The sequence below is a fragment of the Micrasema longulum genome, unplaced genomic scaffold, assembly GCF_059751315.1.
Source record: "Micrasema longulum isolate JH-2025_06_02 unplaced genomic scaffold, ASM5975131v1 h1tg001791l, whole genome shotgun sequence".
Classification (NCBI taxonomy): Eukaryota; Metazoa; Arthropoda; class Insecta; order Trichoptera; family Brachycentridae; genus Micrasema; species Micrasema longulum.
Genome location: NW_028278965.1, coordinates 99,815 through 127,705, shown reverse-complemented (window position 1 = coordinate 127,705; position 27,891 = coordinate 99,815). Strand labels below are relative to the sequence as shown.

Here is a 27,891-nt window from a genome sequence, read left to right as displayed (position 1 = left end):
GTGTAAAGAGAGACTGAACACGCTGGCCATCTCCGTGATGAACCAGTGGCCGGGGGTGCGCCTGCGCGTGACGGAGGGCTGGGACGAGGAGGGCCACCTAGCGCCGGACTCCCTGCACTACGAGGGGCGCGCCGTGGACGTCACGACGTCGGACAGGGACCGCTCCAAGTACGGCATGCTGGCGCGCCTGGCGGTCGAGGCGGGCTTCGACTGGGTGTACTACGAGGCCCGCGCGCACATCCACTGTAGTGTTAAGTCAGGTACGTCGATCCAAACTTCATCCACCGAACGCATTTTAAAATTATTAAGCATATTACCATTACGTAATGCAGACTGTGAAAACCAGGAAATAATGAAAATTAATTCATAGAAAAGAAATAGCGCGTAAACTGTGGATATTTAGAGAAAAACGTGCATATTATACGCAGAAGCTGTATTCAGTGAAATATTTTTTCAATTGAAATTCAAATTCATAAAATGAAAACAAAATAACTAAATAATAACAAGAAAAGCAAAATACTTAAGGGGTTTAATTGGGACGACATATTAGGCCAGGAGCCCTTGAGCATTGGCTCGGTATTATAAGGGCATAATAGGGAAATATCACGTTGTTTTTTTAAAAATATTTTTAAAGAAAGAAAGGTATATGAAATAATGTCCCGTAAAAAAAATCTTTCGCTAATAATTAGTGGCATAAAAAATACTTATAAATATGTAATTTTGAATTCCTGCAAAAACAGTGATTCCATTGTCCACGCCCCTAATACGTCACGATTCATGTTAATTTGTTCGTGGCATTGAAATTTGTGTAGAAAATTTTCCCAAATCTTGACGTCACAACAACCAAGGCCAAACACGTCGCGTTTTTCTACGAACGTATTTTCATTGAATATCTTTTTTACATTTATTTATGTATGAAAACATTTCTCTCATTCTCCACAATATCCGTATTGATTTTGAAAATATAATCAATTATTCTAAATCCATTTCATATATTTTTATCGGTGTTCATATTTCCCTATTCTCTCCAATAGCAAGAGTATTTGACTATTGAACATAGTTTCACTGATGCGAAAGATGTCGATTTCCAAAGTGTCAGCTGCCTGACTGGTCTTCCTATCTGCATAACTAGAACCATGAGGGTTCTGAAAGCCGGGAGGTAAAACTGTCAGAGCTGGCGCTGTCGGAGATATGCATAACATAAAAATGGTTACTCTCCAAAAAAGTGGAGTTATTGACATAACCTATTAGCCTTATAAAATGGGTCAGTGTGAAACCACCCTTTCTATGTGATTATTGTCTTTATCCTCAACCCGGTTCTAGTGCAAAATTAGTAGTTTGGAATGAAACCCTGTTGCCGACTATTATGTATTGAAACTGAGTATAGAATTGAAAATACAAGGATCGAAGTACTGAAACGGTTGTATGAGATATTAAAAACTTTTTGATTGCGGGACATGCTGGTACATGCGGGACATGCTATGTACCACGGCTCCCGTGGCTGGAGTAAATTTAGAATTTTAACACCTAAATTTGTTGCAACAGAGAGAAAAAAACATTTTCGAGAGGGAAATATGGAAGTCTAGGCATTTACAGGGCTTATGGCCACTTAACTAGCCAAAGACAGGTCTAAACATTAGGACGTATTCAAAACATTGTTGAATTAACCAACTAGAATAAAAAGAAGCATAAAAATTGGAAAATTGTTTTCAGGCGTTGCCTAGTAGGTGAATTGGTTCAGCTAGATAAATCTCACCCACATGATAATGGTTTAAGCTCTTTAACTTCGCAAAAGTCAACACATGGAAGAGTTGAGGAAATGTAGATGTTTAAACATAGGCAGAATAGTGAATGCTACACAGTCTGGCTAATTAAACCAGATAATGACCGGTCATAAGCCCTGTAAATGTCTAGACTTCCATATTTTCTTCTCAAAAGTATTTTCTCGGAGGAAATCCAGCCTGTCAGCAAACATTTGGACATACTCAAAACATTGTAAAATTTACCATGTTATTTAAATAAAGTGGTATCTATTTGGGTCATTTACATCAATTTAGTTAGTGGTTTCAATTTCGCTAGAAAGACTACGCGTTCTTAGAAGGAATTAGTATCTAGAAAATTACCTTTGTGGTTACTGTATGACAAACGACGCGTTTTAACGAATACAGTTGCGCTGCCACGCCGTGGCAAAAAAGTTTACTAAAGGAAATAAGTCGTCTTTTTCCGATCTAGCACTGAATACTGAAAATATGACCAGAACAAATTGGTGTTTATATTTATTCAGCGCATTTTGGCATTGGAATTTGACTGAAGACTTAGTTTTTAGACTTTCGTTATTCTGCCATTACAAACAGTCAAAGTTAGCTTTCTTGATCTACCAACTTACTAACATATCCTGCCACTGTCTCAACATCTGAATTGAGGTGAGTGGTGACAAAGTCATGCAGGTACTAAAAACTGTCATGTGCTAATAGTGATGCATTATTATCATCCTAGCCTTGTATATTTTACCCAAAATACACTTTTTTGCTATTTATTATCATGATCTCATGTTAAAGATTTAAGGTACCGCGGAAGGTAAAATTATTTATTTTGAATCTAGAAAAAAACATCTTAAAATAGATGCTTACGTACATGATGAAGGATTAATTGAAATTGAACATGTTAAATGCTTAGGACTAACTATATACAGAAAATTGTCATGAAAAAAAAACTAATGTATGAAGTCTATGTAAAATCTAAAAAAAATGTTATTTGCAACTACTATGGGGAACATAAAATCAAAATGACATAAAAAGACTACGAAGACGGTAAAATAAATATTAATGTTAGTTTATGACACTCCTTATTAAACAACCACTAAATAACTATTTAAACAAACTGAACAATTAAATATAACTGAACCCTTTTAACTATAATTCTTAAAATTGATTCATTAATGAGCCACTGATGTAATTGTAGACGAAGAACTAAAACATTTTTTTAAAAGTAGTAAACATAGGCACAATACGAGAAAATTAAAAGAATATCATAAACATCACTCGTAAATGAGACAAGGATAATCGTTACTAATACCAGAGGCTGAAATTATACGATAAACTACCAGAGAAAAATAAACAAAAGACTCAGAGGATCTTCACAAAAGATGTTAAAAATATTATCATATAATATGAATTTAAAAAAAAGAAAGAATATTTTGGTAAATGAATGTAATCCGTAAAGGTTTATAAATAAATTTCAAATATAAAAAAAAAACATTTTCTACGAGAGTTGATTGGTACGCTCTACCCCAGACCTATTTCGAAGTAGACGAGGGAATGTTTTGCACCTTATTTTTTGACGTAGTCTTACACCACTCATGCTGCAGCACGCAAGGCATTAGTGTCAATGGCTGGTATTTACGAAGGTGGGATTGAATTAGTAAAGCACTCCCCATATTCATCTGATATAGTCTCCAGTGACTTCCGGCTATTTTTAAAACTAAAGAAACATTTGCAGGGAAATAATTTTTTGACAAAAATGAGGTCGGACAAACGTTCAACCAAGAAGCTATAGAAATGTTGGAAGCTGGAACTAGTATCCAGGGGGACTTTGAGATAAGACAAAATTTCTCATCCACTTCAAAGTAGGTCAGGAATGAAGCATATCAATCAACCCTCGTAATATAGTATGGATTAATTCAAACTAAAACTGTGGTTGGTACACCGATACACAAAGATTCAACTGGTTAGCAATTAATGGAAGTAAACCATCTCTTCATCGTGATTGCTCTTCTTCACGTTATTATGAAGCTATTCCTACGCTGTAAGATGTGTGGGATAAATATAAATAATACGGTTAAGTAGGTACTCGGCGTGCGAAAGTGTCCCACCACAAACCACATCCCGGAAGAAGTTTGTCGCCGGAGGATAGCAATACTGAAGAGGGTTCCCTTTCCTGGGTGTTGGGTTACACCTTTCAGGTCGTAGCCCTTCGTTTTACCCTTTGCTCTCAACAAATTATTATCCCCGGCTCATTACTTTCTCACCTTCATTCATCAGAGTTATGTAAACTGGAGACCCTGGAATGTAGTAATATTTAATTGTTTTAAAATATGTAGTCCTTAACAAATTACTTCGGTGTAATTTTCTTTACAAGTTAAACATTAATAAACACTTAATTTTTTCCTGTAATGGTGTATGAAATAATGGTATTTCCCATCATATTTCTCTGTAACCATTTGCTTTAAAGCAAAGAGGGTTCAGTGTATTACATATTTAAAGAAGCTCTATAAAATATGTAGTGGAGTATTTGTTTCATCCGGACCGTGTCTATGTGATTCATGCCAGTAATTTTAGGTTTGATTTCTTGTGTAAACTCTTCTCGTTTCAACAAACTCGATCATAATCTCGTTACTATAAAGTGTATCGGCATCGCATAAAAGAAAAAATTGTCTGTTATTTTTTGTGGTGCTATTTAATACCGGTATTTATAATAAATGTGAGCGCCGGTTGTCGGGCTCACCACTACATGTGCACTGCAGGCGGCCAGACACGCTGCACACACACACACACACAGGGAGTAACGAGCTAGAGAACGCATACACGCTCAGGGGACATCCAATGATACAAACGGACGCCCAAATTAATACGTATTCACAGATTTTTATTACCATTTCATTGTATGGAATAAGTTTTAAATTACAGGCGCGGAAGTGTGCGTGTGACTTGATGACCGCTGCTTACGCGTGTTAGTGAATCACCTGTCAGAGCCTGTGGAAGTTTGCGTTGATGGTTTTTCTGGCTTTTGTTCTTGTAATTAGTCGGATATGTCATTAACGTTGTCTTTTCGGGGTCGTTCCGTGGAGGCTCGGGTCACTTTCAAAGATTCTCGGAACCTATTGGGTTCTTGTCGGATAAGTTAGCAGCGCAGCGCCTTCGCCCTTCGGTCGTTCGCGTTCTCCTACCGGTAACGACAGTTGTATGTGCGTCAGTCTGCCTGACCTCTGTCTCACCGCACCTTAACCACAAACCCACAAACCCGCTCCACTGTCTTCGGTCGTATAAAGCGCCTACGTACAAATGCTATCTTCTCGACGCAAATATTGACAATGCACAAATACGTGCAAAATGTAGTCAACAAGTAGCGCGGCTCCCCTTATGTCCAAACGGGGGCCGATTTATAGATATAAGTTGAATATAGCCTTGTAAAGTGTGATTGAAGTTTATTTCACTAATGAAACTGTTCAAAACGCTTTTCTGAGATTTACGTAAATTAAAATGATAATCACTTGAAAGCAATATTTCGATCTCTTGGGCTTAAAAGGGTTAGTGTCGGATTTAATATTTTTCTTGCCAACATTTTGTAGAGGGTTGATGTCAATGAAAAATAAACGTTATACGGTTTTTCCAATAAAAATAGTTTCAAATACCTCAAACATTTCATTATAATGTCACAAAATACCTGTACAATAACTTTGCCGTAATATCCTGATTTACTTTATTGGTCCTTGTAGACACCGTTTTATTAGTAGTTATGAGAAGGATGGTGGTCCACTGCTAGTATCGCGAGCTCACATCATTCACCGGAGGTTCGATACCCGCTCTACCCCAACGTGATTTCCACTTCTAAAAATAGTAGTTATTATATCCAGGTAAAAATATCATCATCATTATTTACTTCGTTTGTAAACTAAATGCAGCATATTTCGACGACTTGTTTCATAAAGGTAATTGATCAGTCCTACGCTTCAGATGCCAGTCCAGGAACAATGAAATATTGCATTTAAAACAACTTTTCAAAATCGATATTTTAAGTCCGGGTGAACGGCAGGGTTGCCAGGAATCGAACACCCAGGACCTCAAGAATGGTAGGCGGACGCGTCAACCACTACACAACGAGACGGACGTATCTCCACTCGATTTTCTTATCCGGCATTTTTAATATATCGAGTCGAAAACACGCGTCCAGGGTTCTGGTTCCATTTCACACATAAAACTGTATTCTTCTTCTGTTAGACTTAGAAAACAAGTGAAATGAAAATACAATAGCAATTAAACCTATTTTAGTTAATATAAAATAAGAGTTAAATAACAAATATGATATAAAATAAATATCAGTTTAAATATGAAACTCAACACGATTTAAAAATGTATTTTTGGAAACTCGTAAATTGATCACATAATCAATTCGTATACATAAAAAATAAAAAAAACAGTTTTTAAGCATACATTTTTTAGATATGAGCAGTTATGGTTTAAGCACATCTAAACTTTGTGTTGCTTTTTGACTAAAGTTGCGTTTTATGATGTAAACATGACTATAGCGATTATTAGAAATGTGTTTGGACCAGCTGTAGAAGTGGTGTGTAGGACCCTCCCAACAACCCCGGTGGTCCAGCGGACCGGTCGCCGACTGGTGCGCCGCCAGCCAATGGGCGAGCAGCGCGCCTCGGCTCTCCGAGAACTCATTGGCCCGACTTCCCAGCCAGAGATCCCCTTCTATACCATCCGTGGTCTCACAAACCCTCCCCCGACCTGATATAAATATATAATCTCTCCGACCAGAATAATTACATGAAATGCTTGTCAATATCTTGGATCGGCCCCTGTTACACGCGTGATTTATTGCACATTTCTATGGCGGTGGAATCGAATTAACTGTCGAGACGTCTTTGATTCGAATGACTAATAAATTATGCATATTTTGATAGTTAGTACATTAGCTCATGATTGGCTGACATTTTTTAATTGAGAGTTTTATATAGGTACTTATCTATTTTTTTTTAAATGTCCCATTTTAAAATGTTCATATAGTCAAGTCATTGCAAAAATCACAAATTTACATAATCGCTATTTTAAAATGGTTATTACAGAGAATACAGTTCTGTGTGAAAAAAAGAAAACCCTGGACGAGTGTTTTCGGCTCGATGGCTACTAAACACATAAAACAAACAAGGGTAGGCAGAGAGGGTAGAACGCCACATCACTCTATATTTACATACTTCTCATGCACGTGTGCCGATTATTCCAACTTTTAACATGTCCATCTTCACGTATTTGTTGAATTTGGTCATACCATGTCTTTCTCGGTCTTCCTCTATTTCTGCATCCATCAACATTCGCATTGTAAATATTCTTAGCAGTTCTTTCGCTGTCCATTCGCTCTACATGCCCAAACCAACGCAGGCTCCTTTCTTGATTTTGTCGATAGTGCTTATGTTCGCCCTACATAATGTACGGATCTCAACATTTGTACATCTATCGTTCGTAGTTTTATCACACATTCGTCTGAGTGATTGCATTTCGACAGCATTCAGCCTACTTTTATCCCCGTTTTTCATAGCCCATACTTCGCTCCCATACATCAGGGTCGGGACCAGGATTCCACTGTGAACTGCTAATTGATGGCTACTATCAGGTAAAAATCCCAAAAAAAGAAATCGAGTGGAGAAATGTCCGCCGCGTAGTGTACTGGTTGGCGTGCTCGCTTACCATGCTAGAGGCCCTGGGTTCGATTTCTGGGAAGATCGCCATTAAATATTTGTTTATAAGGTGATTTAAGAGTGCAATATTTCCTGGATTTACACTTACAGAGTAAGACTGATCACATTACTTTCCTGTAACACATGATCGAAAAAAACAGCATGTGCTTTTCTAATGTAGTGCTCTTTGCATAATCAAGTACGGATTAGGATTTGATGATGATGATTACACAATGGAGTTATAGCTTTTTTGGTAGTGTATTCTTTTCAAATTTTACTTTTATTTAATTTATTAAAAGAAAACAGCAGCCATTATAACAAAAAATAAATATTTATAAATTAACCAAAATTATAGGCCAATTATAGTTTTCTATACATTACTAAATACAATGTCAAAAAAAAAGAAAAAAAGCGTACCTTTAAAAAGCCACTCCGCATCATTCCACACGAAAAACAAATTTTACAATAATAATGAAATAATAAAAAAATAAAAGTTTTTTTTTGTTTACTCGGACTTAAAAATCCTTTAGTCGGCGGATCCATACGGAGTAACCCCAGATCAGCCTTTCCTCCTTTCTTCTTTCAAACAAGATAAAATAATTATAAAATTAATGTTTACAAAAAATAAAATATTAGGTAGGTACAGTTAGATTAAATTATAATAATTATTTTCAATTAGGGTTCTAGCATCTTCTTTAAATTTGTTTAAAGTGAGGAAATATATATGTATATATCGATTTCAGTAAAAAACGTGTTATAATTATTTAGACTTCTAGGAAAAGATGCATTCTTATTACTCGTATTATTCGTGCTTGAAATACCAAGATGAAATAATTGTTGCAGCCGAGTTGTACGTTGAGGGATACGAATTTTAATTTTCTCAAGCAGTTGAGGGCAATATAAGTTGTTATTGCATATTTTGTGGTAGATATATCTAAAAACCGTCTAAAATGCAGATTCGTAACTTTGAAATTTTCTTGACGATGTACGCGAGTAATTCCAGGAAGTTATTAAATTATGTTTTAATCATATGTGGGATTAAAAACATCAACCAAAATGACTTAACAACTGATAGATTCATGCATCCACAAATAAGCTCTAATGGTTTGCAATAAAATATTAATATATCTTAATATGGACGTAGGAAGACATCAAACCTTATTAGCGCACTATCCTCGGATTCGAATATAAATATTAATGAACCCAGATTCGTAATTTCAAATGCACAAGTCGCAAAAAACTTGTCAATAATTTGCGCTAATTTGCTCATTCAACCATTAAAAGAAACTTGATATAGTATCAATTCCATATTTTCGAAGATCTGGAGATTTTTATACAATGTTGTTACTGAATGTACGTGGGCAGAGCGGCGTGCAACACGAGGAACCATTAACAAAATAATTTGCATAAAACATTTAACAAGGCGTCACATAACAAATCTGCCGCTAAAACGTTGCGAGTAACTCGTTTTATTAAATAAAAGTATGAGTGAAAGTAGCCCAGAACAGTTAAAATTTAACATAAAACTTAAGTGTTTTTTTTGTTGTTGTGATTCCTACATAATTTGTTTTTTACGAACCCACAATGACGCATAAATATTCAAAGGCAAATGGGATTTTTTACCTGATGCTGGGGTGTGACTATTAATTGTTTTATTCCAACCTGTTTAATATATGTGTAAAAGATCCAGAATTTTCATGCGTTTTTTAAAATATTACAAGAATAGTACATTAGTTTCAAACTTCACCATAAATCTTAATTTCTTAATGCTTTTCTTGTATTTCAAACAAATGCGTTTCTTAACTAAACCTCAAACGATCAAAGAGCTTTAACAACTTCTCCGATTGATTTATTTCAGGTTAACATTACTCGATCTACACAGCTATTAAGTATAAATTGAATTTTTATCTCATTCATTCAGTATGTGTACCAATGTATTTTCAGGGAAATAACTACCCGTAATGTATACTGTTAATTCATTTTCTTCTCCGTTTCCTTTATTATTCGTTTAAATTTGTGCATAGGGGAATCAGTTGTTAAATCTCGAACGTACATCAATGACTTATGAAGGTGTCTAAATTGATTTGAATACACCTCAGAGTAATAATGCGCTACAGCTGTAGAGACGTCATTTCGCTCTATTGCATCGACCAAAAGGTTTGTTCAATGCGTTTTCGGTTTAACAACAGGCGTGTAACGGACGGTTCCGTTTTCGATTATCGACCTGAGTACCTACGGTCCATTGTTCGGCTTTAAACTATAGCTAACTTCGTGATTGAAAACCCTAGAATAATTTTTGTCCATTAAGGCGTCTCTGTAGCAGTAGCGCCTTATTACTCAGAGAAATAAACCTTTTCTCATAATGCAGTCGAATCCGCTTATCGCTATGAGACTTGTAATTTTTGATAAAAAAAAACTGGTTGATAACATTGAGCAAAGGATATAAAAATACAAAATTTCATCATATTTGCGGCCTAAGCCAATTATTACAATTAAATGAAGAAACATGTAAACAAGAAACTGAACAAAAAGATCATTAAACTATGTAGCAAAGAAAAACAAGGGCAATAAAATAATTGTATACAATATTTTCATAAACACGACTAACATATAAGACTTTGTGCTAAACCATGCCAATCCATCTTCATCCCATACTGTTTTAGTGGCGAAGAGATCTACGAATTGATTAATCTAACATATTGTTAACAATAAAAAAAATCATCATATTCATTAAAAAAAATCATCGTTGGTTGTTTGCCTTTTATTGGAATTAATCAACTCCGGAATTAAGTCAGAGTTCGTATAAAGCTATTAACTATAGGATCGTTTTGTAGAAAAAAATTAGAATTAATAATAACAAAAGGTGAAGATAGATCATAATTCGCGGATTAAGTTTATATGAATAAATGGTTTTTGGACCGACTGATTATGATAACAATAACTGATTTTATATTATTTTCGGCGATTTTGATATCCAGATTCCACTGAGATTTGGTCCGGAATTCAAAATAAGTACAATCAAACTATCTGCTTATGTTTTATCTTTACTATAAATAAATAAACGTTGAATTTGACTTATTTTTCATCTCGTGTCGGTCCGTCTCAGATATTTTTTTTGCATATACGTGCATAAGAATTTCTCGCATTGCACTTTAAAAACCCATAAAAAACAACCATAAACAATTAAAATGCCAGAGGTACAGCGACGTTTTCAGTCTTCACCCGTCATTAGGTGGAACCTTTACTCTGATGGTATTATTTGAGTAATTTAATAAGTGTCTTCAACTGTAATCAGCATTAAAACGTGAAATAACGTATGCCGGGACACTACAATGATGTAAATATGAATAAACGTCTCCTTTAATGCGGTCCGGGTGTTATTAATAGAGGTCTTATGATACCATCTCGGAGGCGCCCATTCGTGGAGATTTTTCTCGAAAAAAAATATACGTAATCAAATCGGAATAACTTCTACAATGCGCCCCCCACCCCCTCGCCGCTCTCCCCCCTGCCCGCCCGCCCCCTCCACCGGCGTCTCCCTTTGGTCCACCGCCTGATTCTCTGCCTTACATTCCTCCATATGAAAGAAACCAAGGCATTCAGCCAACTGCTTTATAATCCAGTCCAGATGTAACCGAGGGCCGCGGGCCAAAAAATAATTTAAAATGTACGACGAGTTATATACATGGTGTTTCAGGGCCAGACCGCGAAACTTGAGAGGAACATTCCTCATGGTAAACTTTAAAAAAAATCCCAATATTTTATTTCAAAAACAATTTTTTTATGTAAATAAGTAATGACTGTAATTTGCAAATAGAGAAACTTCTTTATGTCTCGGACTAGCATCCTTCCCACAAACCCCTACTCCTCCCCCACCTAAACGCTTCGTTAGTCCTCGTCCGGTGCATATCGTTTCGTTGGTCCAATACGTTTTTAAAGTTTTTTTTTTCAAAAAATGCTATTTTCACTTTAAGGTTTATTTAAAAGTACACCATGAAAAATATTCCTCTGAAGATTCGCGGTTTTACCACGAAAAGCCATGTAAAAGAGTATTTCTTTTTTCATCGAGAAATAAAAATGAACTTTTAGATTTGATTTTTAAACGGAAAAAAATAAAACTTTTTGGATAACACAAACGTGTTGAAGCAGGGCTAAGCATTACTGAGGTTACTACTCTTAACTTTTTATTGTAATAGGGCAAATGTGCTAGTTCAGAGCCTCGATTACAATCAATGGTTATCTTTAATGGTCTATAAAGTAAAACCGAATTTTCTGCTTAAAAAGTTAACTATTTATTCATTTAAAATTACACTCATTAACGGATTCATCAACTTATTTAGTAACTAACAAGATAATTAACAAAAAAAAATACGCAGTAAAATAAATTGAATTGGAGCAATAGATTAACAATCCAGAAAAATAAAGTATAAATAATAAAGAATAAAACAATGAAATATTTTTTTTAACATTTGTAATGACTAGTTATTGACAAAGATATAATTTTATTTAAATATGCACATTGTTAACTTCCCAATGTAATCGGGGCCCAGAGAAAGTTCCTCATAAGTGATTATAAAATTAGTCTACATTACGGAGAATGACAGGATGGGGAGGGAACGGGTTTAAGGAGGAAAGATCGAAGCCTATGTCAATGAAAATTATTGCAGAATTGAGGCTGAGATTGAGAGTCCCTGATGTGGGGCCCGAGGCACTGCGTCCACCTCCAGTCGGCCGCAGAATATTCCCATGGTGTCTCGCCGCTATCTCGGAATAAATAAATGAGCGACAAATATAAAACGTCTTTCGGAGAGGAAATGCCATAAATACATTAAGATAAAAGGCCTCACGTTATTACAAGACCTACCGTAAAAGGCACACCTCGCATTATTTATTCCTCACTCCGGAATGGACGTGGATATATTACACACAAGAGGACGCTGTCAAACTGACGTTTACGATTTGTAGAACTCACTACTGAGTACCCGAGTACCTACCCTTTTCGAAGCGAAGCGATTACGAAACGAACGATTAAAAATATTTCATTAGGCCGCCTCAGATTACCTTCCACATACCTGCTTCAAATTCACAATGTCGCAATACGAGAAGGTTCTACCAACTAACAGAAAATTTTATCAAGATTGACAAATAATTTTTAAATGGAGAACCTCTTTGAGGAGGACATATGGAAATATAGCCGTTTAGTAGATTTATGACTTGTAATTGAGTGATTTAAATTCTTCCATCTGTTGATAATAATAAAATAAAAGAGCTGGAATCTTTATTTTTCAAAATTATTTTCTATATTAGTAACTGCTTAATTTTTAAAATATTTTTTTTATAATAGTCGTTTACAATTCAGTATTTGTTGCATTAACAATAACAATAATGATGGTACATCAGCTTTGTCATGAGGATAGTGCAATGTCAATCATCATCATCATTCCCTTTCCGTTCCTAATGGTGCACAGGGCACTGCATTGGCACACCAATCGCAGCTTATCTTGATCATTTTTGATACATGAAGGTAAGATGATCAGTGTCACGCTTCAGGTACCTTTTCAAGAACTATGAAATATTTTTAGTGTGAAAACACCCTTATAAATAAATATTTCATATCAACCGTGCCGGGAATCGAATTCGAGACCTCTTGCATGGTAGGCAAACGTTGTGACCATTACATCACGATGCCAAAAATTACAGAAAAAAAACAATAAAATCAATTGAAAAAGAATATTAACATTATCAATAAACTCTGGTCTTGGACCTCTTAAAAACATTTAATTTGTTTGAAATAAAATAATAATTAATACCATGTTTGTTTGATTTCAACGCTTTTTTTACAACGTTGTTAGACTATGAAGCAAATAGAAATTCTATCTATTCAAGCTTAAGAAAAAAACAAAATTACAAATACGTTTAATTTATTCAGAATTCATATTGTTAATATTTTTTTCGTTTCAAATTTCGCTATTGCATTGCTTTTGATTATGATAAACTTGATCAATTATAAGGATTAGCACTGTCATAAGTATTTTTTTGAAATATTATGAAAGAATACATATTACATAAAATTGAAAACATTTTTTTATTAAGATTAAATCACAATAAGATAAACTTAATAGTATCCAAGTAAAATTTATCTCGAAAGCTCTATCAGCTCAACCTGTTACGGTTTCCTGTAACTTTAGTAAAATTTCGTTAATAATAGTTTTTTTGAATTTGTATGTTTGAAATTAATGTATTTATAGCTTGATGTATTAAATGGTTTAAAAAACTGCTACTAAATAAAAATATTTTTTTTAAAAACAAACAAATATATTAGAAGATATTGATTCCTTGTTGGTAAGAAGCAAACTAAAATAAAAATTTTATTGTTTTTGAACATGGTTATCTTATTATTATTATTTTGTGCATTTATTTGTAGGTTAATATAACGAAATATAACAGTTCGTATTAGCCAATGGGTCGTTTGTATTGTATTATGTATGTGTTTAGGGTAATCGACTTGTTGCTGTGGGTAAAGCTAGACTATGAATACTGAGGTGGCTGTGTTGGAGAGAACCTGCAGGTTTATGAGGTTCCCTTCAATCTCATATCGAGATCGACGATTCCCATACTCTTCCACCCATTTCCACTTGTGAATCGACTCCACGGCCGTCTTTCCTCTCCCTCTTTCTTCTGCATTTCTCGTGCACTTTCCTGCCGTCTCATTTCCCCGTGTTTTATATGAGAGTTCCGTGCCAGATTCGGAGGTCACCCCCCTCTCAGTACTTGGACCTGTGTCTGTGTATGTATGTATATCTATACATACCCCTCCCGCACACCTGTGCCCCTTGCCCACGTTCTCAGAATCGCCATGGGAATGAAACATCTCAAACTTTCGCGATCAGATCGTCGGATTTATTAATGATACGCGCACATCGACAAATATTAAGCATTACAGTTAAAAAACGTTTATTTTCCAAAGATTTTTAAAGTTTCTCAAAATTTAATTTTTCACATAACAGGCACAGGAAATATTAAGTCCTTGGCTATTAAAATAGAACTAAAATCTACCAGAACAAGGTAGAAATCAAACTCACATAAGGGAAGTTTGAATACGAAAAAGGAGTATAGGTTACCGTGTTTGTACCTAGATAGTTTAATTTATTCACGGTTGATGGCATTTTAACTAGAAACGTTTGATTAAATGGTAAAACAAAATGATGGAAACACAATTGAAACATCAGTCGTGTGGCATTTATATTGACCACGTACATTGTTTTTAGAACTTTCAATATTATAATGATTGAGTACATTTACACTTTGAAATAGAGTAGCCGTTGAAATGGAAAGACTCCTGGTAAATAAAGAATTTGCGAAAATTGATTTACTTTCAATGTGGTTATATCGCAAATCTGTTATTTTTAATTTGTTTAAGATTTTGATGCTGCACATAGGAAAATAAGAAAACCTATCAAATTATGTTGGAACGATCTTAATTTTAAACATATTATTATTAATTTAGACTCTGTTTTTTTGAAATTTGCTGTTTTTTTCCTTTATATATCAATATATTTATGGTTCGTTATTCATTTAAAATAGAAAAGGCAATTGATGGTCGGTTCTCTAAACACGTTTTCTTATATTAATGGCTTTAGAAACAAAACCATTTCTTCGAAGTTAAAGAACCACCGTACCTTATACCTGTCTCTTTTCACCCTGAGAAGATTGGATATATCCGTTTCGCCACGGCCAACCTCTGGTCGAGGTGTTCGGTGGGAGGGTCCAGCGGTTAGGAGATGCGCTGGTAACCCCCGCGGCTTGGGTTCGACACCTTCTCCGGCGAGTTCAGCTCGCTCAGGTAACAGCCAATCACCGTTCTCACCAGAAACTACATGCGCGCAATATCACAAATTTGCAGGAAACGAGATTTGAAAAATTCACAGAAGAATCGTTGTTAGCGTCTAATTCTGACATCTTACATTACTTCCCTTTACGGGATATAAGAAGGTGTTATTTAGACAACACCATGACCCTTATTAAGAAAAACCATCATAAATAATTAACCAATGCTTATCTACTTGCATTTGCAAATTCTTATGATTTTTTATCAGGAATACGCTAGTTGTTAACACAGTTGTAACCATGTAACTGACATAAGCAATAAGTTTTATAGAAATATATCAATTTCGGGATTGAACATTTGAGTTGTTTTAAGTAATATATAATATATACAAATATTGTCAAATTTCTTACTGCCCATTTGACGTCGAGGGTCTGTTGGTCTAAATAAGCCGATATTAATCTCGAGATCTCGGAGAAAAGCTCCTATGTGAGCGAACGTGAAAGTCACCTATAAATTTACGGTAAACACGATCTGTAAACAACACACGGCCTTAAGTGGTATTTAATAAACGTCCAGCTGTCGCAATAAACAAATACTTTATTCACATTCAAAATTGCGAGATGATTTATGTTCGGTACAAAATGCTTCGAATCAAAATACGAAGCGCCGGTTATGTCTAGTGTCGGTTGAATGAATTTACAAAAGTGTACGAAAAGGCATATTTCATGTTTTATGTACGGCGCGGAAGCATGTTTCTCCGCTAGAGATAAATCAAGAGTATCAAAACACAAAAGGAGAAGAGGAATGCTCTAGGTGAGTTCTTCGTATGAAGTCATCCGAATACTAAGTCTGATTGATTGTTCCTTTTATTGCTCGCTAATATACCGAGGAGTACTCTCTTCTATCTCTAGCCTTTTCCCATGGCACGGTAGTCCGCGGGGGCGGCCATCTTCAATCCTCTTGTTTAAATCGCTTACCTTTTAAATAAACTAATGATGTGCGTTTCGTTGTAGAAAGTCGGATGCTGCAAAAACACAATCACTCATTGCACACGCCTAAAGTTGTGATTAATCGATACAGCCTACGCTTCGAAAAATCACTTATTCTTATTTTTGACGACATTATTACATGGCAGTAAAATTTCCCACTGACAGTAATTTATTTAGAAAGACTATTTTTATTTTAAAGCATTGATAAATATGCATTTGTATATACAAGAACACACGTTGTAGGCTTTTATGGTATTGATAATATTTTTTAACCACCTTCTTAATGTTTCCGTAAATGACTGACAGACCTTCGCGATAGATTTAAAGTGTTTTGAGAAAACAATTCTGTTTGAGCGCGTCAGTTAATTTTGTATTAACATTATTGTTGGATACCACAGTTTCTCCGTAAAATTACTTAAGCGAGAATACAGCCAAAGGCTACCGCGAGGTTTTAAGGGCTGAAGTCACCTCCGTATCCTTTGTCTGCCATAAGCCTTCAGAAACTAACAAAGCCTCTCCATTGTCTCCATTCCTCCGGCACAAAGCGAGGTAGTTATCGATTCTTTAATTCCATTTTCTAGATTCGAAGCACGCATTCGGTCGGAAAATATTCTGTCAACGAAAATTAGGATAAAGGTATTAAAAATTAAAACATTTCGCAGTAAAAAAAGATGACTTAATCCCTGTACAGACTTCGGGAAATGTTAAAAGGATCGGAAATGACTTAACGGTACAACTAAACAAAATCATGTTTTTACTTACTCGTTTACCCAACTAACGGGTGATTTATTTGTTAATATTTTCGGTACTAAAATTTCAGATAATATTTAGCGATATTTGTTTGACCTATTGCTTCAATTTCATGATGATTAATTCGATCGCGATGTTTATACTTCTGTATCGTGACAAGGCTATTGTTGTCAGTATTTCCATAGTTCGCTGTAAATCAAATCTCAATATATAATGTTTAATTTTAAATCGATTTCAACATGTTTAAATATCATAACCCATTCTGTGAAAATTTATGAGCTGTAAAATGAATGCTTTACAAACCCGATATTGGTCGAGCGTTGAGTACTAACAGTCCGAGTTCGTGTAATCTCCGGTTCACCACGTATCGATAATGGTATAACGCAGAAAGCTCATCTCACGTAGGTAACAGGTTATACGGTCTACGTCGGTAGGACGGGGCAGCCGGGAAAGGTCGGAGATTACCGAGCTTTGCCGAGAGAGCTTCAGAGGCCAGCCATAAAACAAAATCACATAATCTCCGTGCACACACAATATACTCTGCGCTTTGTTTCTGATTGGCATTTTGTTATGTAATAATAAATCCGCTAACTCACGATTAACTAAACCGTGTCGTTTTTTTCGCTTTACGAATATTGTTCAATGTTAGACAACAAGCTTTGATCGATTGTATGAGTTTTTTGTAGACAGCGGTAATTCGACATTCAAGAGGTGTATTCGTGATCAGAAGACCTTAGAAGCAAACAATAAAAACAAGATTTGACAATATGACATAAATATTATGGAAGAAAAACAATCAAAACCCCGTCCATTCATCCGCTCGATAAAACGAAAAACAAATTAAAGCGTATTCTGAGTGAACAACAGCAGGACTTTCCTTGAAAAAACGTTAATTTTACAATAAAAATGGAGATAAAGTGCCTAAAAACACCAACTGTATGAATTATTCACCATGTTAAAATTTTCATGGATAATTAATTTCTTACAAAAATTGACATTATTTTATTCTGCTTTTTTATAATTGAATGACTGAATTACCTCATTAGGATATTATTATTCACATGTGAATATATATTATTAAAATGCGCTGCTGACAGATTTTTTTGGAAGTTGAAGCGGCCAATTCAATCAATCAATGTTTATTTATTAGCGGCTCAGCCTTCTGGTGGAACAAAAATTATGTGAGTGAAATGTGCGAGCTTTTGTTTTTGATTAAAAGTCAACATTTAAATAAATGTTTCATTGTTTTAATATTTCCACGTTATCTTTAACGTAATACTGATCACCTTATAAATCATTGATAATAATAACAAAAAACATCAATGTGTATTATTCACGGTGTTAACGTGGTATAAGTTTTTATCTGGCAGACAACCTAGGGTCGAATTTTAATCTGTCGTAATGAGGAACTTCAACCCTACGGGACATTGAATACAAAAAATGTATTCTTACGCGCGGTAAAAATTAGAGCATTAAATTATGCGGCAAAAATGTGTGAATTTTTTTTTCAATAAAAACGAACTACTTTGACGACGTCACTAGTTCATATAAATCAACTAATGATAAGACAGTTGTGCAAGATTTCCGGTTAACTTACCGTCATCGAACCAATCGGCAGAACTGACCGAGAAGAAGATAAAAAGAAAAAAATACGCATCTACTAAAAATACTTATATTCTCCTAAAATAACCACAACCCTATTTTTTTCACTAATAAATGAGACTAAACTGCAAAAAATCTTGAAGATTACTAAATATAAAAGGCTGTTCTGACTTATATAATTATTAAAGACTGATTAAAATACTTTTTTTTTCTTCTAATCAGTTTTTAAAAACATATTTAAGATCTGCTGGTAATTTCGAAGTTAATTGATTATTAGGTACAGTAAACGGCCAGTAACGTCTATTTTATTTAGTTGAGTAGAATCAATTGGCATATTAACACTGAAAAAGAAAGACGTTTACTTAATTACTAAATAATAAGGGCGTTTTTAGCTGGAAACGTCTTTTCATTGAAGTATAACATATTTTCTTGTATTTTTTTTACTAAAAAGAAGATGAAAATGTTAATTTTTAAATATATAACGTAAAATTTATTGAAATTAATATATATATTCCGTTACGGCAAACTATAATACATACTGTCGCATAATAATATACTTAATTTTTGTAGTATTTTTCACACAGCGAATTTTTCAATCTCCGAGTTACAAAATATTTATTTTCTCCGTTTTTTTTTTATGTAGAAACGTCCTTTTTCTTATGACGGCAGAATACGATACATAGAAATAAAAAAAAATATTTTTGGCTCAGTTTGATAGTCTATTAATAAATGAAAAAACAAATGAAACCACTGAACTTCCTCATTAGATCTCATTTCTTGGTCTTAAGACCAGCTTAATATTTTGTTGAAGATGCTGATTCTGAACCTAAACTCTAAACGTAATATGAATTTGTCAGGTACGCTCTACATGTTTGCCATAGAAACTTATATGCCCCGCTCCATAAATATTTCCACACGATACCTATTGTTATCAGACACATTAATATTCTGACATTATCGAATTCCATTTCATTAATCTACATGACAAAGGTGAAATGTTGAGGCTGTACCAGACTGAATCTACTGGAGTATGTTTAATAACATAGTGTTTCTAAACAGAGATGGGTCTGGTCTTGAAAGCATTTATTTCATGAAAGAAATGCCAAAAACCCAAGAATAATCTTATGTAACAATAATCTAATCATTGTCATAACATCGCGCGTAGTATGTAATTTTTATTATTTTATTTATTATTTTCTTTTTTTAAAAATGTATATTAGATAGTAATACCTAGTAGGAGAAGACCCGTGCTAAGGCAGAATATATCTCCATACACATACACACACACGTGTGCACCCTTATAAACATACATATACACACATACATTTTTTCTTTTTTTTTTTTTTTACATTTTCTTTTGCACCACAACAGGCCAGGAGGCCTAATTACAGTGGTGAATTACATCACAGAGCACCCAGGCTTGAGAAAAATCACATTTTAATTTTTGTGTTCTCACCGGGAATCGAACCCGGAACCTTCCGTACGTGAGTCAAGCGTCTTGACCACTACACCACGGAGGTATACATACACGTACATACACACATACACGAATATACACACATATACATGCACATACACACATATACATGCATATATACATACACATACACATACACATACCCACATAAATATTCATACCTATATACATACATATACATAAACACCCTTACATACACATATACACATACACATACATTTATATATTTATAAATTTTATCCTTCTTGTCATTGTGTTGTTTAGTGTTTAAATTGTCGTGGATAGTATTAATATTAATATAAATTACCTAGCAATGTAGTTTAATAAGCTTTCAGTTTCTTTTCTTCCTAACTTAATAAGCCACTGGGTTATTTTATTTTTTTGCATATTAGTTACATCGTGTTGGGTGAAAAAATATCTTTTACCTTATTATAAATTCTAGGAGCCATAAAGCTAAAAGATCTCTGTTCGAAAGAAGTTCTCGTCCGCGGTACAATGTGTTTCTGTGACGTCACACTACGATTTGGTATATTGTGTGCTGTTAAGGCGTGGTCACTTATTAACTAATTTGCCGTATTTATTTTATTTTATAAGGTAAATCAACAAACAAACAAACTAGAAAACATACAATTTATTGGTATTAGTCGATAAAATTTCACATGCATATATATCTACAATTATAAATATAAAACAGATAGAATTACATGTTTGGGTTTTTTATTATATTTTTAAAAACATATTTTCTTAAATTTTACAATATTTTTTATTACATGAAAATGAAGGTAGCTCAAATATATCCCGATGCCCAAGTGTTTTCAATGCATTTATTTTTATTTTATTTAGGAGATAAGCATTTACTTTAAAGTTTTATATTTTATAGAGAAATTTTATATCGAAAACAACGCGACGTTTTGTCAGGGCATCAAAATGAAAAAGAAGTAGAAGTTGTCCATAATTTGAAATTGAACGTAGTTTGGAAATGTATATTTTTTTATCCTTTTACTATATACGCTCGGAGAGCTTTTACATTTCAAGCGTATTATGAGTTAATATGTTGGTTAATGTTAGTAAATATTAGTATTTAATCACTTACTGACTTTTTGTGTCTATCGATTTTGAGACGTACCCGTCTCTTCGTCAGGACACTCACTACACTAACATGCAAATATACACTTTCAGCTTTACTATCATCCTAGTATACATAGTATTTGCGAAAAAATACATAAATCACACGCAGAGTTAAAGGAGATGCAAACGCCACCATGGCGGAACATGCATGAAAATTAGGTTAGTAAAATTAGAATTTGTGGAGGGAGGGCTTAGGTTAGGTTTAAATAGTCAGTCAGTGGTTAAATACTAACATGAATTGAACGTAGATATGCAGACAGCAGCCAGCCATAGAAAAGTGAAACTTAGAGAACAGCACTTTTGTAAAAAGGGTGAAAAATCTAATTTACACAAAAGTTGGAATGTTTTTTACTTTGACAAATGATAAATAATGCATGCATTCGTTTTTTCAAGACAAAAAATAATTTCATTATGTATATGACAAAATTGAATGATTTTAAAAGTCTGGCTGATCACATAACCTAAGATGTGCATTTTGCTGAAAACAGCCAGCCCTAGTGAAACTCCGATGTGTGTTATGTAATTATGTATTGATCATATTATTTTATGTTAACATTAGGGTACTAAATTGTAAAGAATCACTTTTTTTAAAACTTTAAAAATAGTTGAATTGTGGGTACGAAGGTTTTTTACGATCACGGTTATCAATTTGTTTCTTCTTTTTTGGGTGATACCGTGTGTGTTGGATTTGTTCGCAACGTTTCGGCTTCAGGGTAAACTGAAGATAGCTCCTGCAATGGTAGCTGAAACGTCGGAACAAATTCAACACACACGGTATCACCCAAAAAAGAAGAAACAAATTGAATTGTGTTTTGAAGTTTAAGGAATTTTGGTGATTTTGGTCTGGCTGACTACACAACCTAAAATATGCATTTTGCAGAAAACGGCCAGATCTAATATTGAATAAAACCTCCCACAAACTCTGAATGTATGAGGTAACATTCATTTTCATGACATTTAGACATGGCATTTTCAGAAGGTGATTATTACAGTTTTTTTGTGTGAAACGGTCTGGCGTTCCAGAAGAAAACACTAAAATCTCATTTTTTCCAAATTGTAGACTGGCCGCTATATGCATAACTACGTTCAATTAAAACGTTTGACCTCGAAATCATTACTTTGAACATAAATAATATATGTTGGTATTTATCTAATAGACTGCATTTTTTTAAAAAAGGTATTGTTTATTATTTATTCTAACAAACAGAAAAAGAAATTCTTCATCGGATGGTCAAGAAATTTTTTATCGGATGCATATTATGTATTGCACGCGGAATTATATAAAAATCTCATATCTTATTAGACGTCGGCGTCATTACCCAATACTCATACCTAAAGTGACCATACGTCCCGTTTTTATGTAGCCCGTCTCGCTGTCCCCAAGCACAGCTTCGGGACGTCAAAATGTCCCGTTTTCAAAAAGAAAGCAACACACGGTAACATTTAAAAAAAAAGTATTGACGAAGAACAAATCAAAACTACAGCCGCTGAATTCTATAAAATAAGCTAAGAATATTTAGAGCAGTGAAATTTGTTCTTTGAAGAATAAGAAATATTAAAATGGGGGATTTAACCAAAATACCTACGTGGGACGTTCTTAAAGCGATATTGTTAATTAAAATCAAATTAAAGAAATCATGCCGAGAATTTCATTCTTATTTAAAAGCAAATTCAGTAATACTTAAGAAAATTTGTTCATCAGAAAAATATAAAACAACATATTTTTTAAATATTTATATGATTTATTCCTGTTCTTTTCTTTTCTTCATCAACATTCCTGTTTTTTTATTAATAAATAAAAACTATGAAAAAATACGCGTTTTCTTGAATACACATACTATTACGTAAAAATTGGTGGGTGTCCCGTTTTGAGGACAAAATTAAATGTTCACATTATGAATACACACACTATTACGTAAAAATTAGTAGATGTCCCGTTTTGAGGACAAAAATAAATGGTCACATTACTCATACCCCACTCATGAAGGTATCTGTCTGTATTCTCCATCTTCCAACAAAGGTCTTAAACAGCTTTCTATTGTTTTTTGTTATTACGTGTGTTCTCACACATCTTATATCCTCTTTCCTCTTCACTCCGTCCTACTTTTTCCTCTCTGTACTATACATCCACTACCCAACGCCACTCGCTGTTGTTTACAGCAGAGTCAATAGAGTCCGAACCTTATACTAATGTTCTGAGGGCACTAAAGAGATGAGAGAGAGGGTGAGACGACAAACAAAAACATTCTCGATACCCTCTTTGTTTTGAATGCAGATTACTACCAATAAAAATAACGTGTGAATATTTCCTTCTGTATATTTAAAAGCGTGGGTGTTAATTTTTAGCAACTTTTTTATTTTATTATCGGTATAACTACGAGTTCATACGTAGGTACTAACTATGCACGACACTCTCCTATTCCGCGTTTACATTCCTTAGCCAACAAATTTACTTGTGATATAGACATTTTTAATACGACAATTATCCATTTTAAAACACTCTTAAATGCACTGTTGAAAACTAATTATTAATGTCGTGATAAAACTTTCTTTTTAATACATTTTTTTCTTTGTTTTTGATGTGTATTATTATTTATTATTATCTTTTTCTGAAATTAATGTGTCAAATATTTTTTTGTACCAGATGTTATGTTATTATCTTATTTATACTTACTGTAAACTAATTTTTATTATTTGTTTTTAACAACAATTTGTTAATACCATTTTTTTTATACGTATAAGTATATGTTAACATATATATTTTTTTGTTTAAATTCTTTACAAGTTATGTACAATTTGCTTTTGAATTCAATTACTTTTCTTATAGCCATATTTTTTTTTTCTTTTTTACTATGAAAAGTTTCACTTTTTATTTTGCATGGCAGTATGCTTTTTATTGTTTCTACATGTATACAAAACGCGTTGTTTATCTTTTAAACTATTACTTTCTATGTTTGTACTTACCTGTATATTTTTTGTAAATGCCCCTTGGGCGTATTGTAAAATTAAATAAATAAATAAAAATAACGACAATTTGGTTTTGTTTGTAAACTATTCGATACATTTAAAAGTATGTTTCATCCTGATAACAATAAAGGAGTAAAATCTTGTAGTGCTTATTTAAATTTAATAAAAAAAGGCTTTTCCCCAAGGGGCGTGTAGCACTCCTGTATTCGTGTGGCCGAGACTTAACTTATCTACCTGTAGAATGGAAGAATTGTTAAACACGATTAGCTGTCTTTATCTGCTGACAATTGTCACCCACGCAGATAAGAAGGCATTACCATTATTTGTTTTTAATATCCTACCTGTTTAAGGCGTTTAGGGTTGTTCATCTTCCTAGAGTTTTAATAGAATTTTCGGAAAGCTCGCTAGTGTTTTTTGTGCGCATATAAAGCTTTTAGTATTTTATAGCAATTTTATTAAGAATCGTGTGACTGAAATCAAAATACCTAAGAGATCTAAACAATATTTTAGTCATCCTTTTTTTATCGCGCCGCTAATTAAATGCAGTACATAAAATAATTATGAAATTCAGAATAAAAGACGTTTAGTTTCTATTGATCCTTTCTTATTTTGTATTTTAAGCTTTCATTTATCTATTTATTCATATTTTTTCCATTTAAAAAAAAGATTATTAATGAAAATAATGTGACCTCACTGAATTTTATTATTTGTTCTTTATTTCTGTTATCAAATCTAATCCGATTTTACAATTTTATTCCTTCGTTCATCCTCTACCACTCCTCGTCACTTTCCTTATTTTTCTTCCTCTTCTTGTTTATTCGGTATTTCTTTTCTATTGTTTTTTATAAAGAATATTGTTTTAATTATTTGAAATTTTATTTTTTATATTGTTTAAACCTTTGCTTTATTTTATTAAACCTATGTGAATAAGTTGTCAGGCTTTATAATACATTCCAGTATATATATTTTTTCTCTTGGTACAATATAAGCAATTTTACTGACCATCATACCACGAGGTGGACTTCTGACATGGTCGACAAGAAATACTTATTTAAAAATGAGTTATCATACTAAAATATTTCTGAATTGGCACCTGAAGCTTAAGAATAATCATCTTACCTTCATGTAACAAAAATTCTGTGCGGAAAGGGATTGACAACAACCGTTACAAAAAAAAAAACAATATTTACAAATAAACCAAAATTATAGGCCTATGTTTTCTGTTTATTACTCAATACGCCAAAAAATGCATACTTCTAAACATTGTACCCCGTAAATCTGTTTGTATTCCAAATAAAATACATTTAAATAAAAGTATTTGTGTTTTTTCCAGAATCTTCCCAAGCAGCGCGGACGGGCGGCTGCTTCCCGGCGGCGGGGGTGGTGCGGCTCGAGGGCGGGCAGCGCGTGCCCCTGTCGCGGCTGCGGCCCGGGGACCGCGTGCTGGCGTGGGACGCGTCCAGCCAGCGCCTGCTGTACTCGCCCGTGCTGACCTTTCTGGACCGGGACGAGGCGGCCTCGCGCTGGTTCCTGCGCATCCAGCTGGACAACAACAGCACGGTGACGGCCACCGAGGCGCACCTGCTGCTGCGCGCGGGCGGCGAGCCCGTGTTCGCGGCGCGCGTGCGGCCCGGCGATGCGCTGCTGGCGCCGGGCGGCGCGGCGCGCGTGGCTAGCGTGCGGCGCGTGCTGGCGCGCGGCGTGTACGCGCCGCTCACCAGCGCGGGCACCATCGTGGTGGACGGCGCGGTGGCGTCGTGCTACGCGGCCATCGACAGCCAGCGCCTGGCCCACTGGGCCCTGGCGCCCCTGCGGGCCTGGCTGGCCCTCGTGCACCCCCGCGCCCTCACGGTGGGCATCCACCCCTACGTCAAGGCCCTGCATTCTGTGGCCAGATACATTCTCCCCAAAAGTATGCTATACGAGTGAAGTGACTTTTTTGGTGTAATTGTTGACTCGGTGAAATGGACGGTTTTAACCGCCGGTAGAAGGACAGATTGTTTTATTTAATGACGTTATATATTTGTATTTAAAACATTTCGTATTATTAATTTAGAATATGGAAATGCAGTCCCGTGTATTACATTTTAAAAATCTTATAGTAAATTGGACGAGCTCTCTACGATCGAGTACTTTTATTTGTAACACTGTTAAACATTATAGGCGATCCGTCGCATATACTGTACTGGTGCTAAACCCATTTGATATAAAATAGTATTTCTCGCTTCCTACTTTAAATAGTACATTTTTTCATACCTTCGCGTATTCTAAATTAAAAATATGACTTTTATAAATGTTTGTGATTTATATCTGTGATTAGATTAGTATGATCAAATACCAGTATAGTATTTTAGGAAAATGGGAGATTTCGGTGTAAAAGAATAAATGAACTAAAATTACATCACGTATGTATATTATAATTTATTACGTACATAATAATTTGTACAGCTATGATTGATTGATTTTTATTATTTTTAATAATTAACCCAAACTTAAGTGTACCTAATTATTACGCAGTTTTATATTTTAATGTTTCTTTTGAATACAAATAAGGTTGCATTAGAGTTTTGACATAATTTTACAAATGAAAACTATTTAGCTAGAAATTTATATTTGATCATACGAAATCTTCTCCCGAACAAAATGGTTTCTTTTACAACTCGAGAAAAAACCGAATATAAAATAACTTTTCATACTACCGATAGTAAAACTGTTATTTTCTAATCAAATATTTGAGTCATCAGTTTTGTTTCTAAGTACTTACAGGGACTAAGACTTGTAGCTGTAATCATTATAAATCTGTGTAAATACAAGTTGAATACTAAAGTCGGAAAGGCCGCAGACTTTTTACACTAATACTTTTTTTTTCAAAAAAAAAATACCAAAATACTTTTCGTATTATACAAAATAAATCCATATTTGCGCAATTGATTGAAACATTGGTGTTTGTAATGTTTATTAACTTTTTCCAAAATATAACCATATTACAAATAAAACCATATATATATATAAATATATGTTATGGTTTTATTTGTAATATGAACACGCTTTAAATGTGAGTTGTATTATGTGAAATGACTAAATAAATATAATCCTAAATTATTCTACTAACATAATTTATATTATAAAGAATTGTAATGATTGTGTTTGATTTGAATTGTACATATTAAATATTTCGAGGCGGAAAAATATTATGTAAAATAATTTAATATCTATTTGAAAATATCAAAGGTTGAGAAAGAGACTAAAGAATGAAATGTAATCAGTTGTGAATATACATCATTTATTATTTTGAATTTAAGTTGTGGAATAAAAATAACATGTCAACCGCCTAATCCGTAATTTGATTCGTAATAATTAATTTACTGTGTTAGTCAAAGTCAATAATTAAACAAATCGATTTTCCCAAATACAATTTTAATAGTATTTAAATGCAACACACCATTCTTCAGTTCTTTAAACTCAAACAAAAAATTTACTTTGATACTGTATTTTCCTAAATATCAACTGGTAATTGATAAAAAGTGTTAAGTACAATTATTTTTATTTGTTTTCTTTATTTCTTGTATGTTTATGAACATCCATAAAATGATTACTAAATAAACCATAGCTACACAATAATGTATGTAAGCACAAAATAAACATTGCAAATAATATTGTTACATTCTTACAGATTTTCTAAATCGGA

The 27,891-nt window shown here is 34.0% G+C and overlaps 1 protein-coding gene across 1 annotated transcript; it reads left to right on the top strand.

The window, feature by feature from the left end:
• On the top strand, nucleotides 1-27,082 carry hh (hedgehog signaling protein). Its single transcript, XM_088237796.1, has 2 exons — nucleotides 1-260; nucleotides 25,537-27,082. Exons 1-2 carry the CDS (start codon nucleotides 38-40, stop codon nucleotides 26,130-26,132), a joined length of 819 nt encoding a protein of 272 aa, XP_088093922.1. The 5' UTR covers nucleotides 1-37; the 3' UTR covers nucleotides 26,133-27,082.
• The last annotated feature ends 809 nt before the right edge of the window (nucleotides 27,083-27,891 follow it).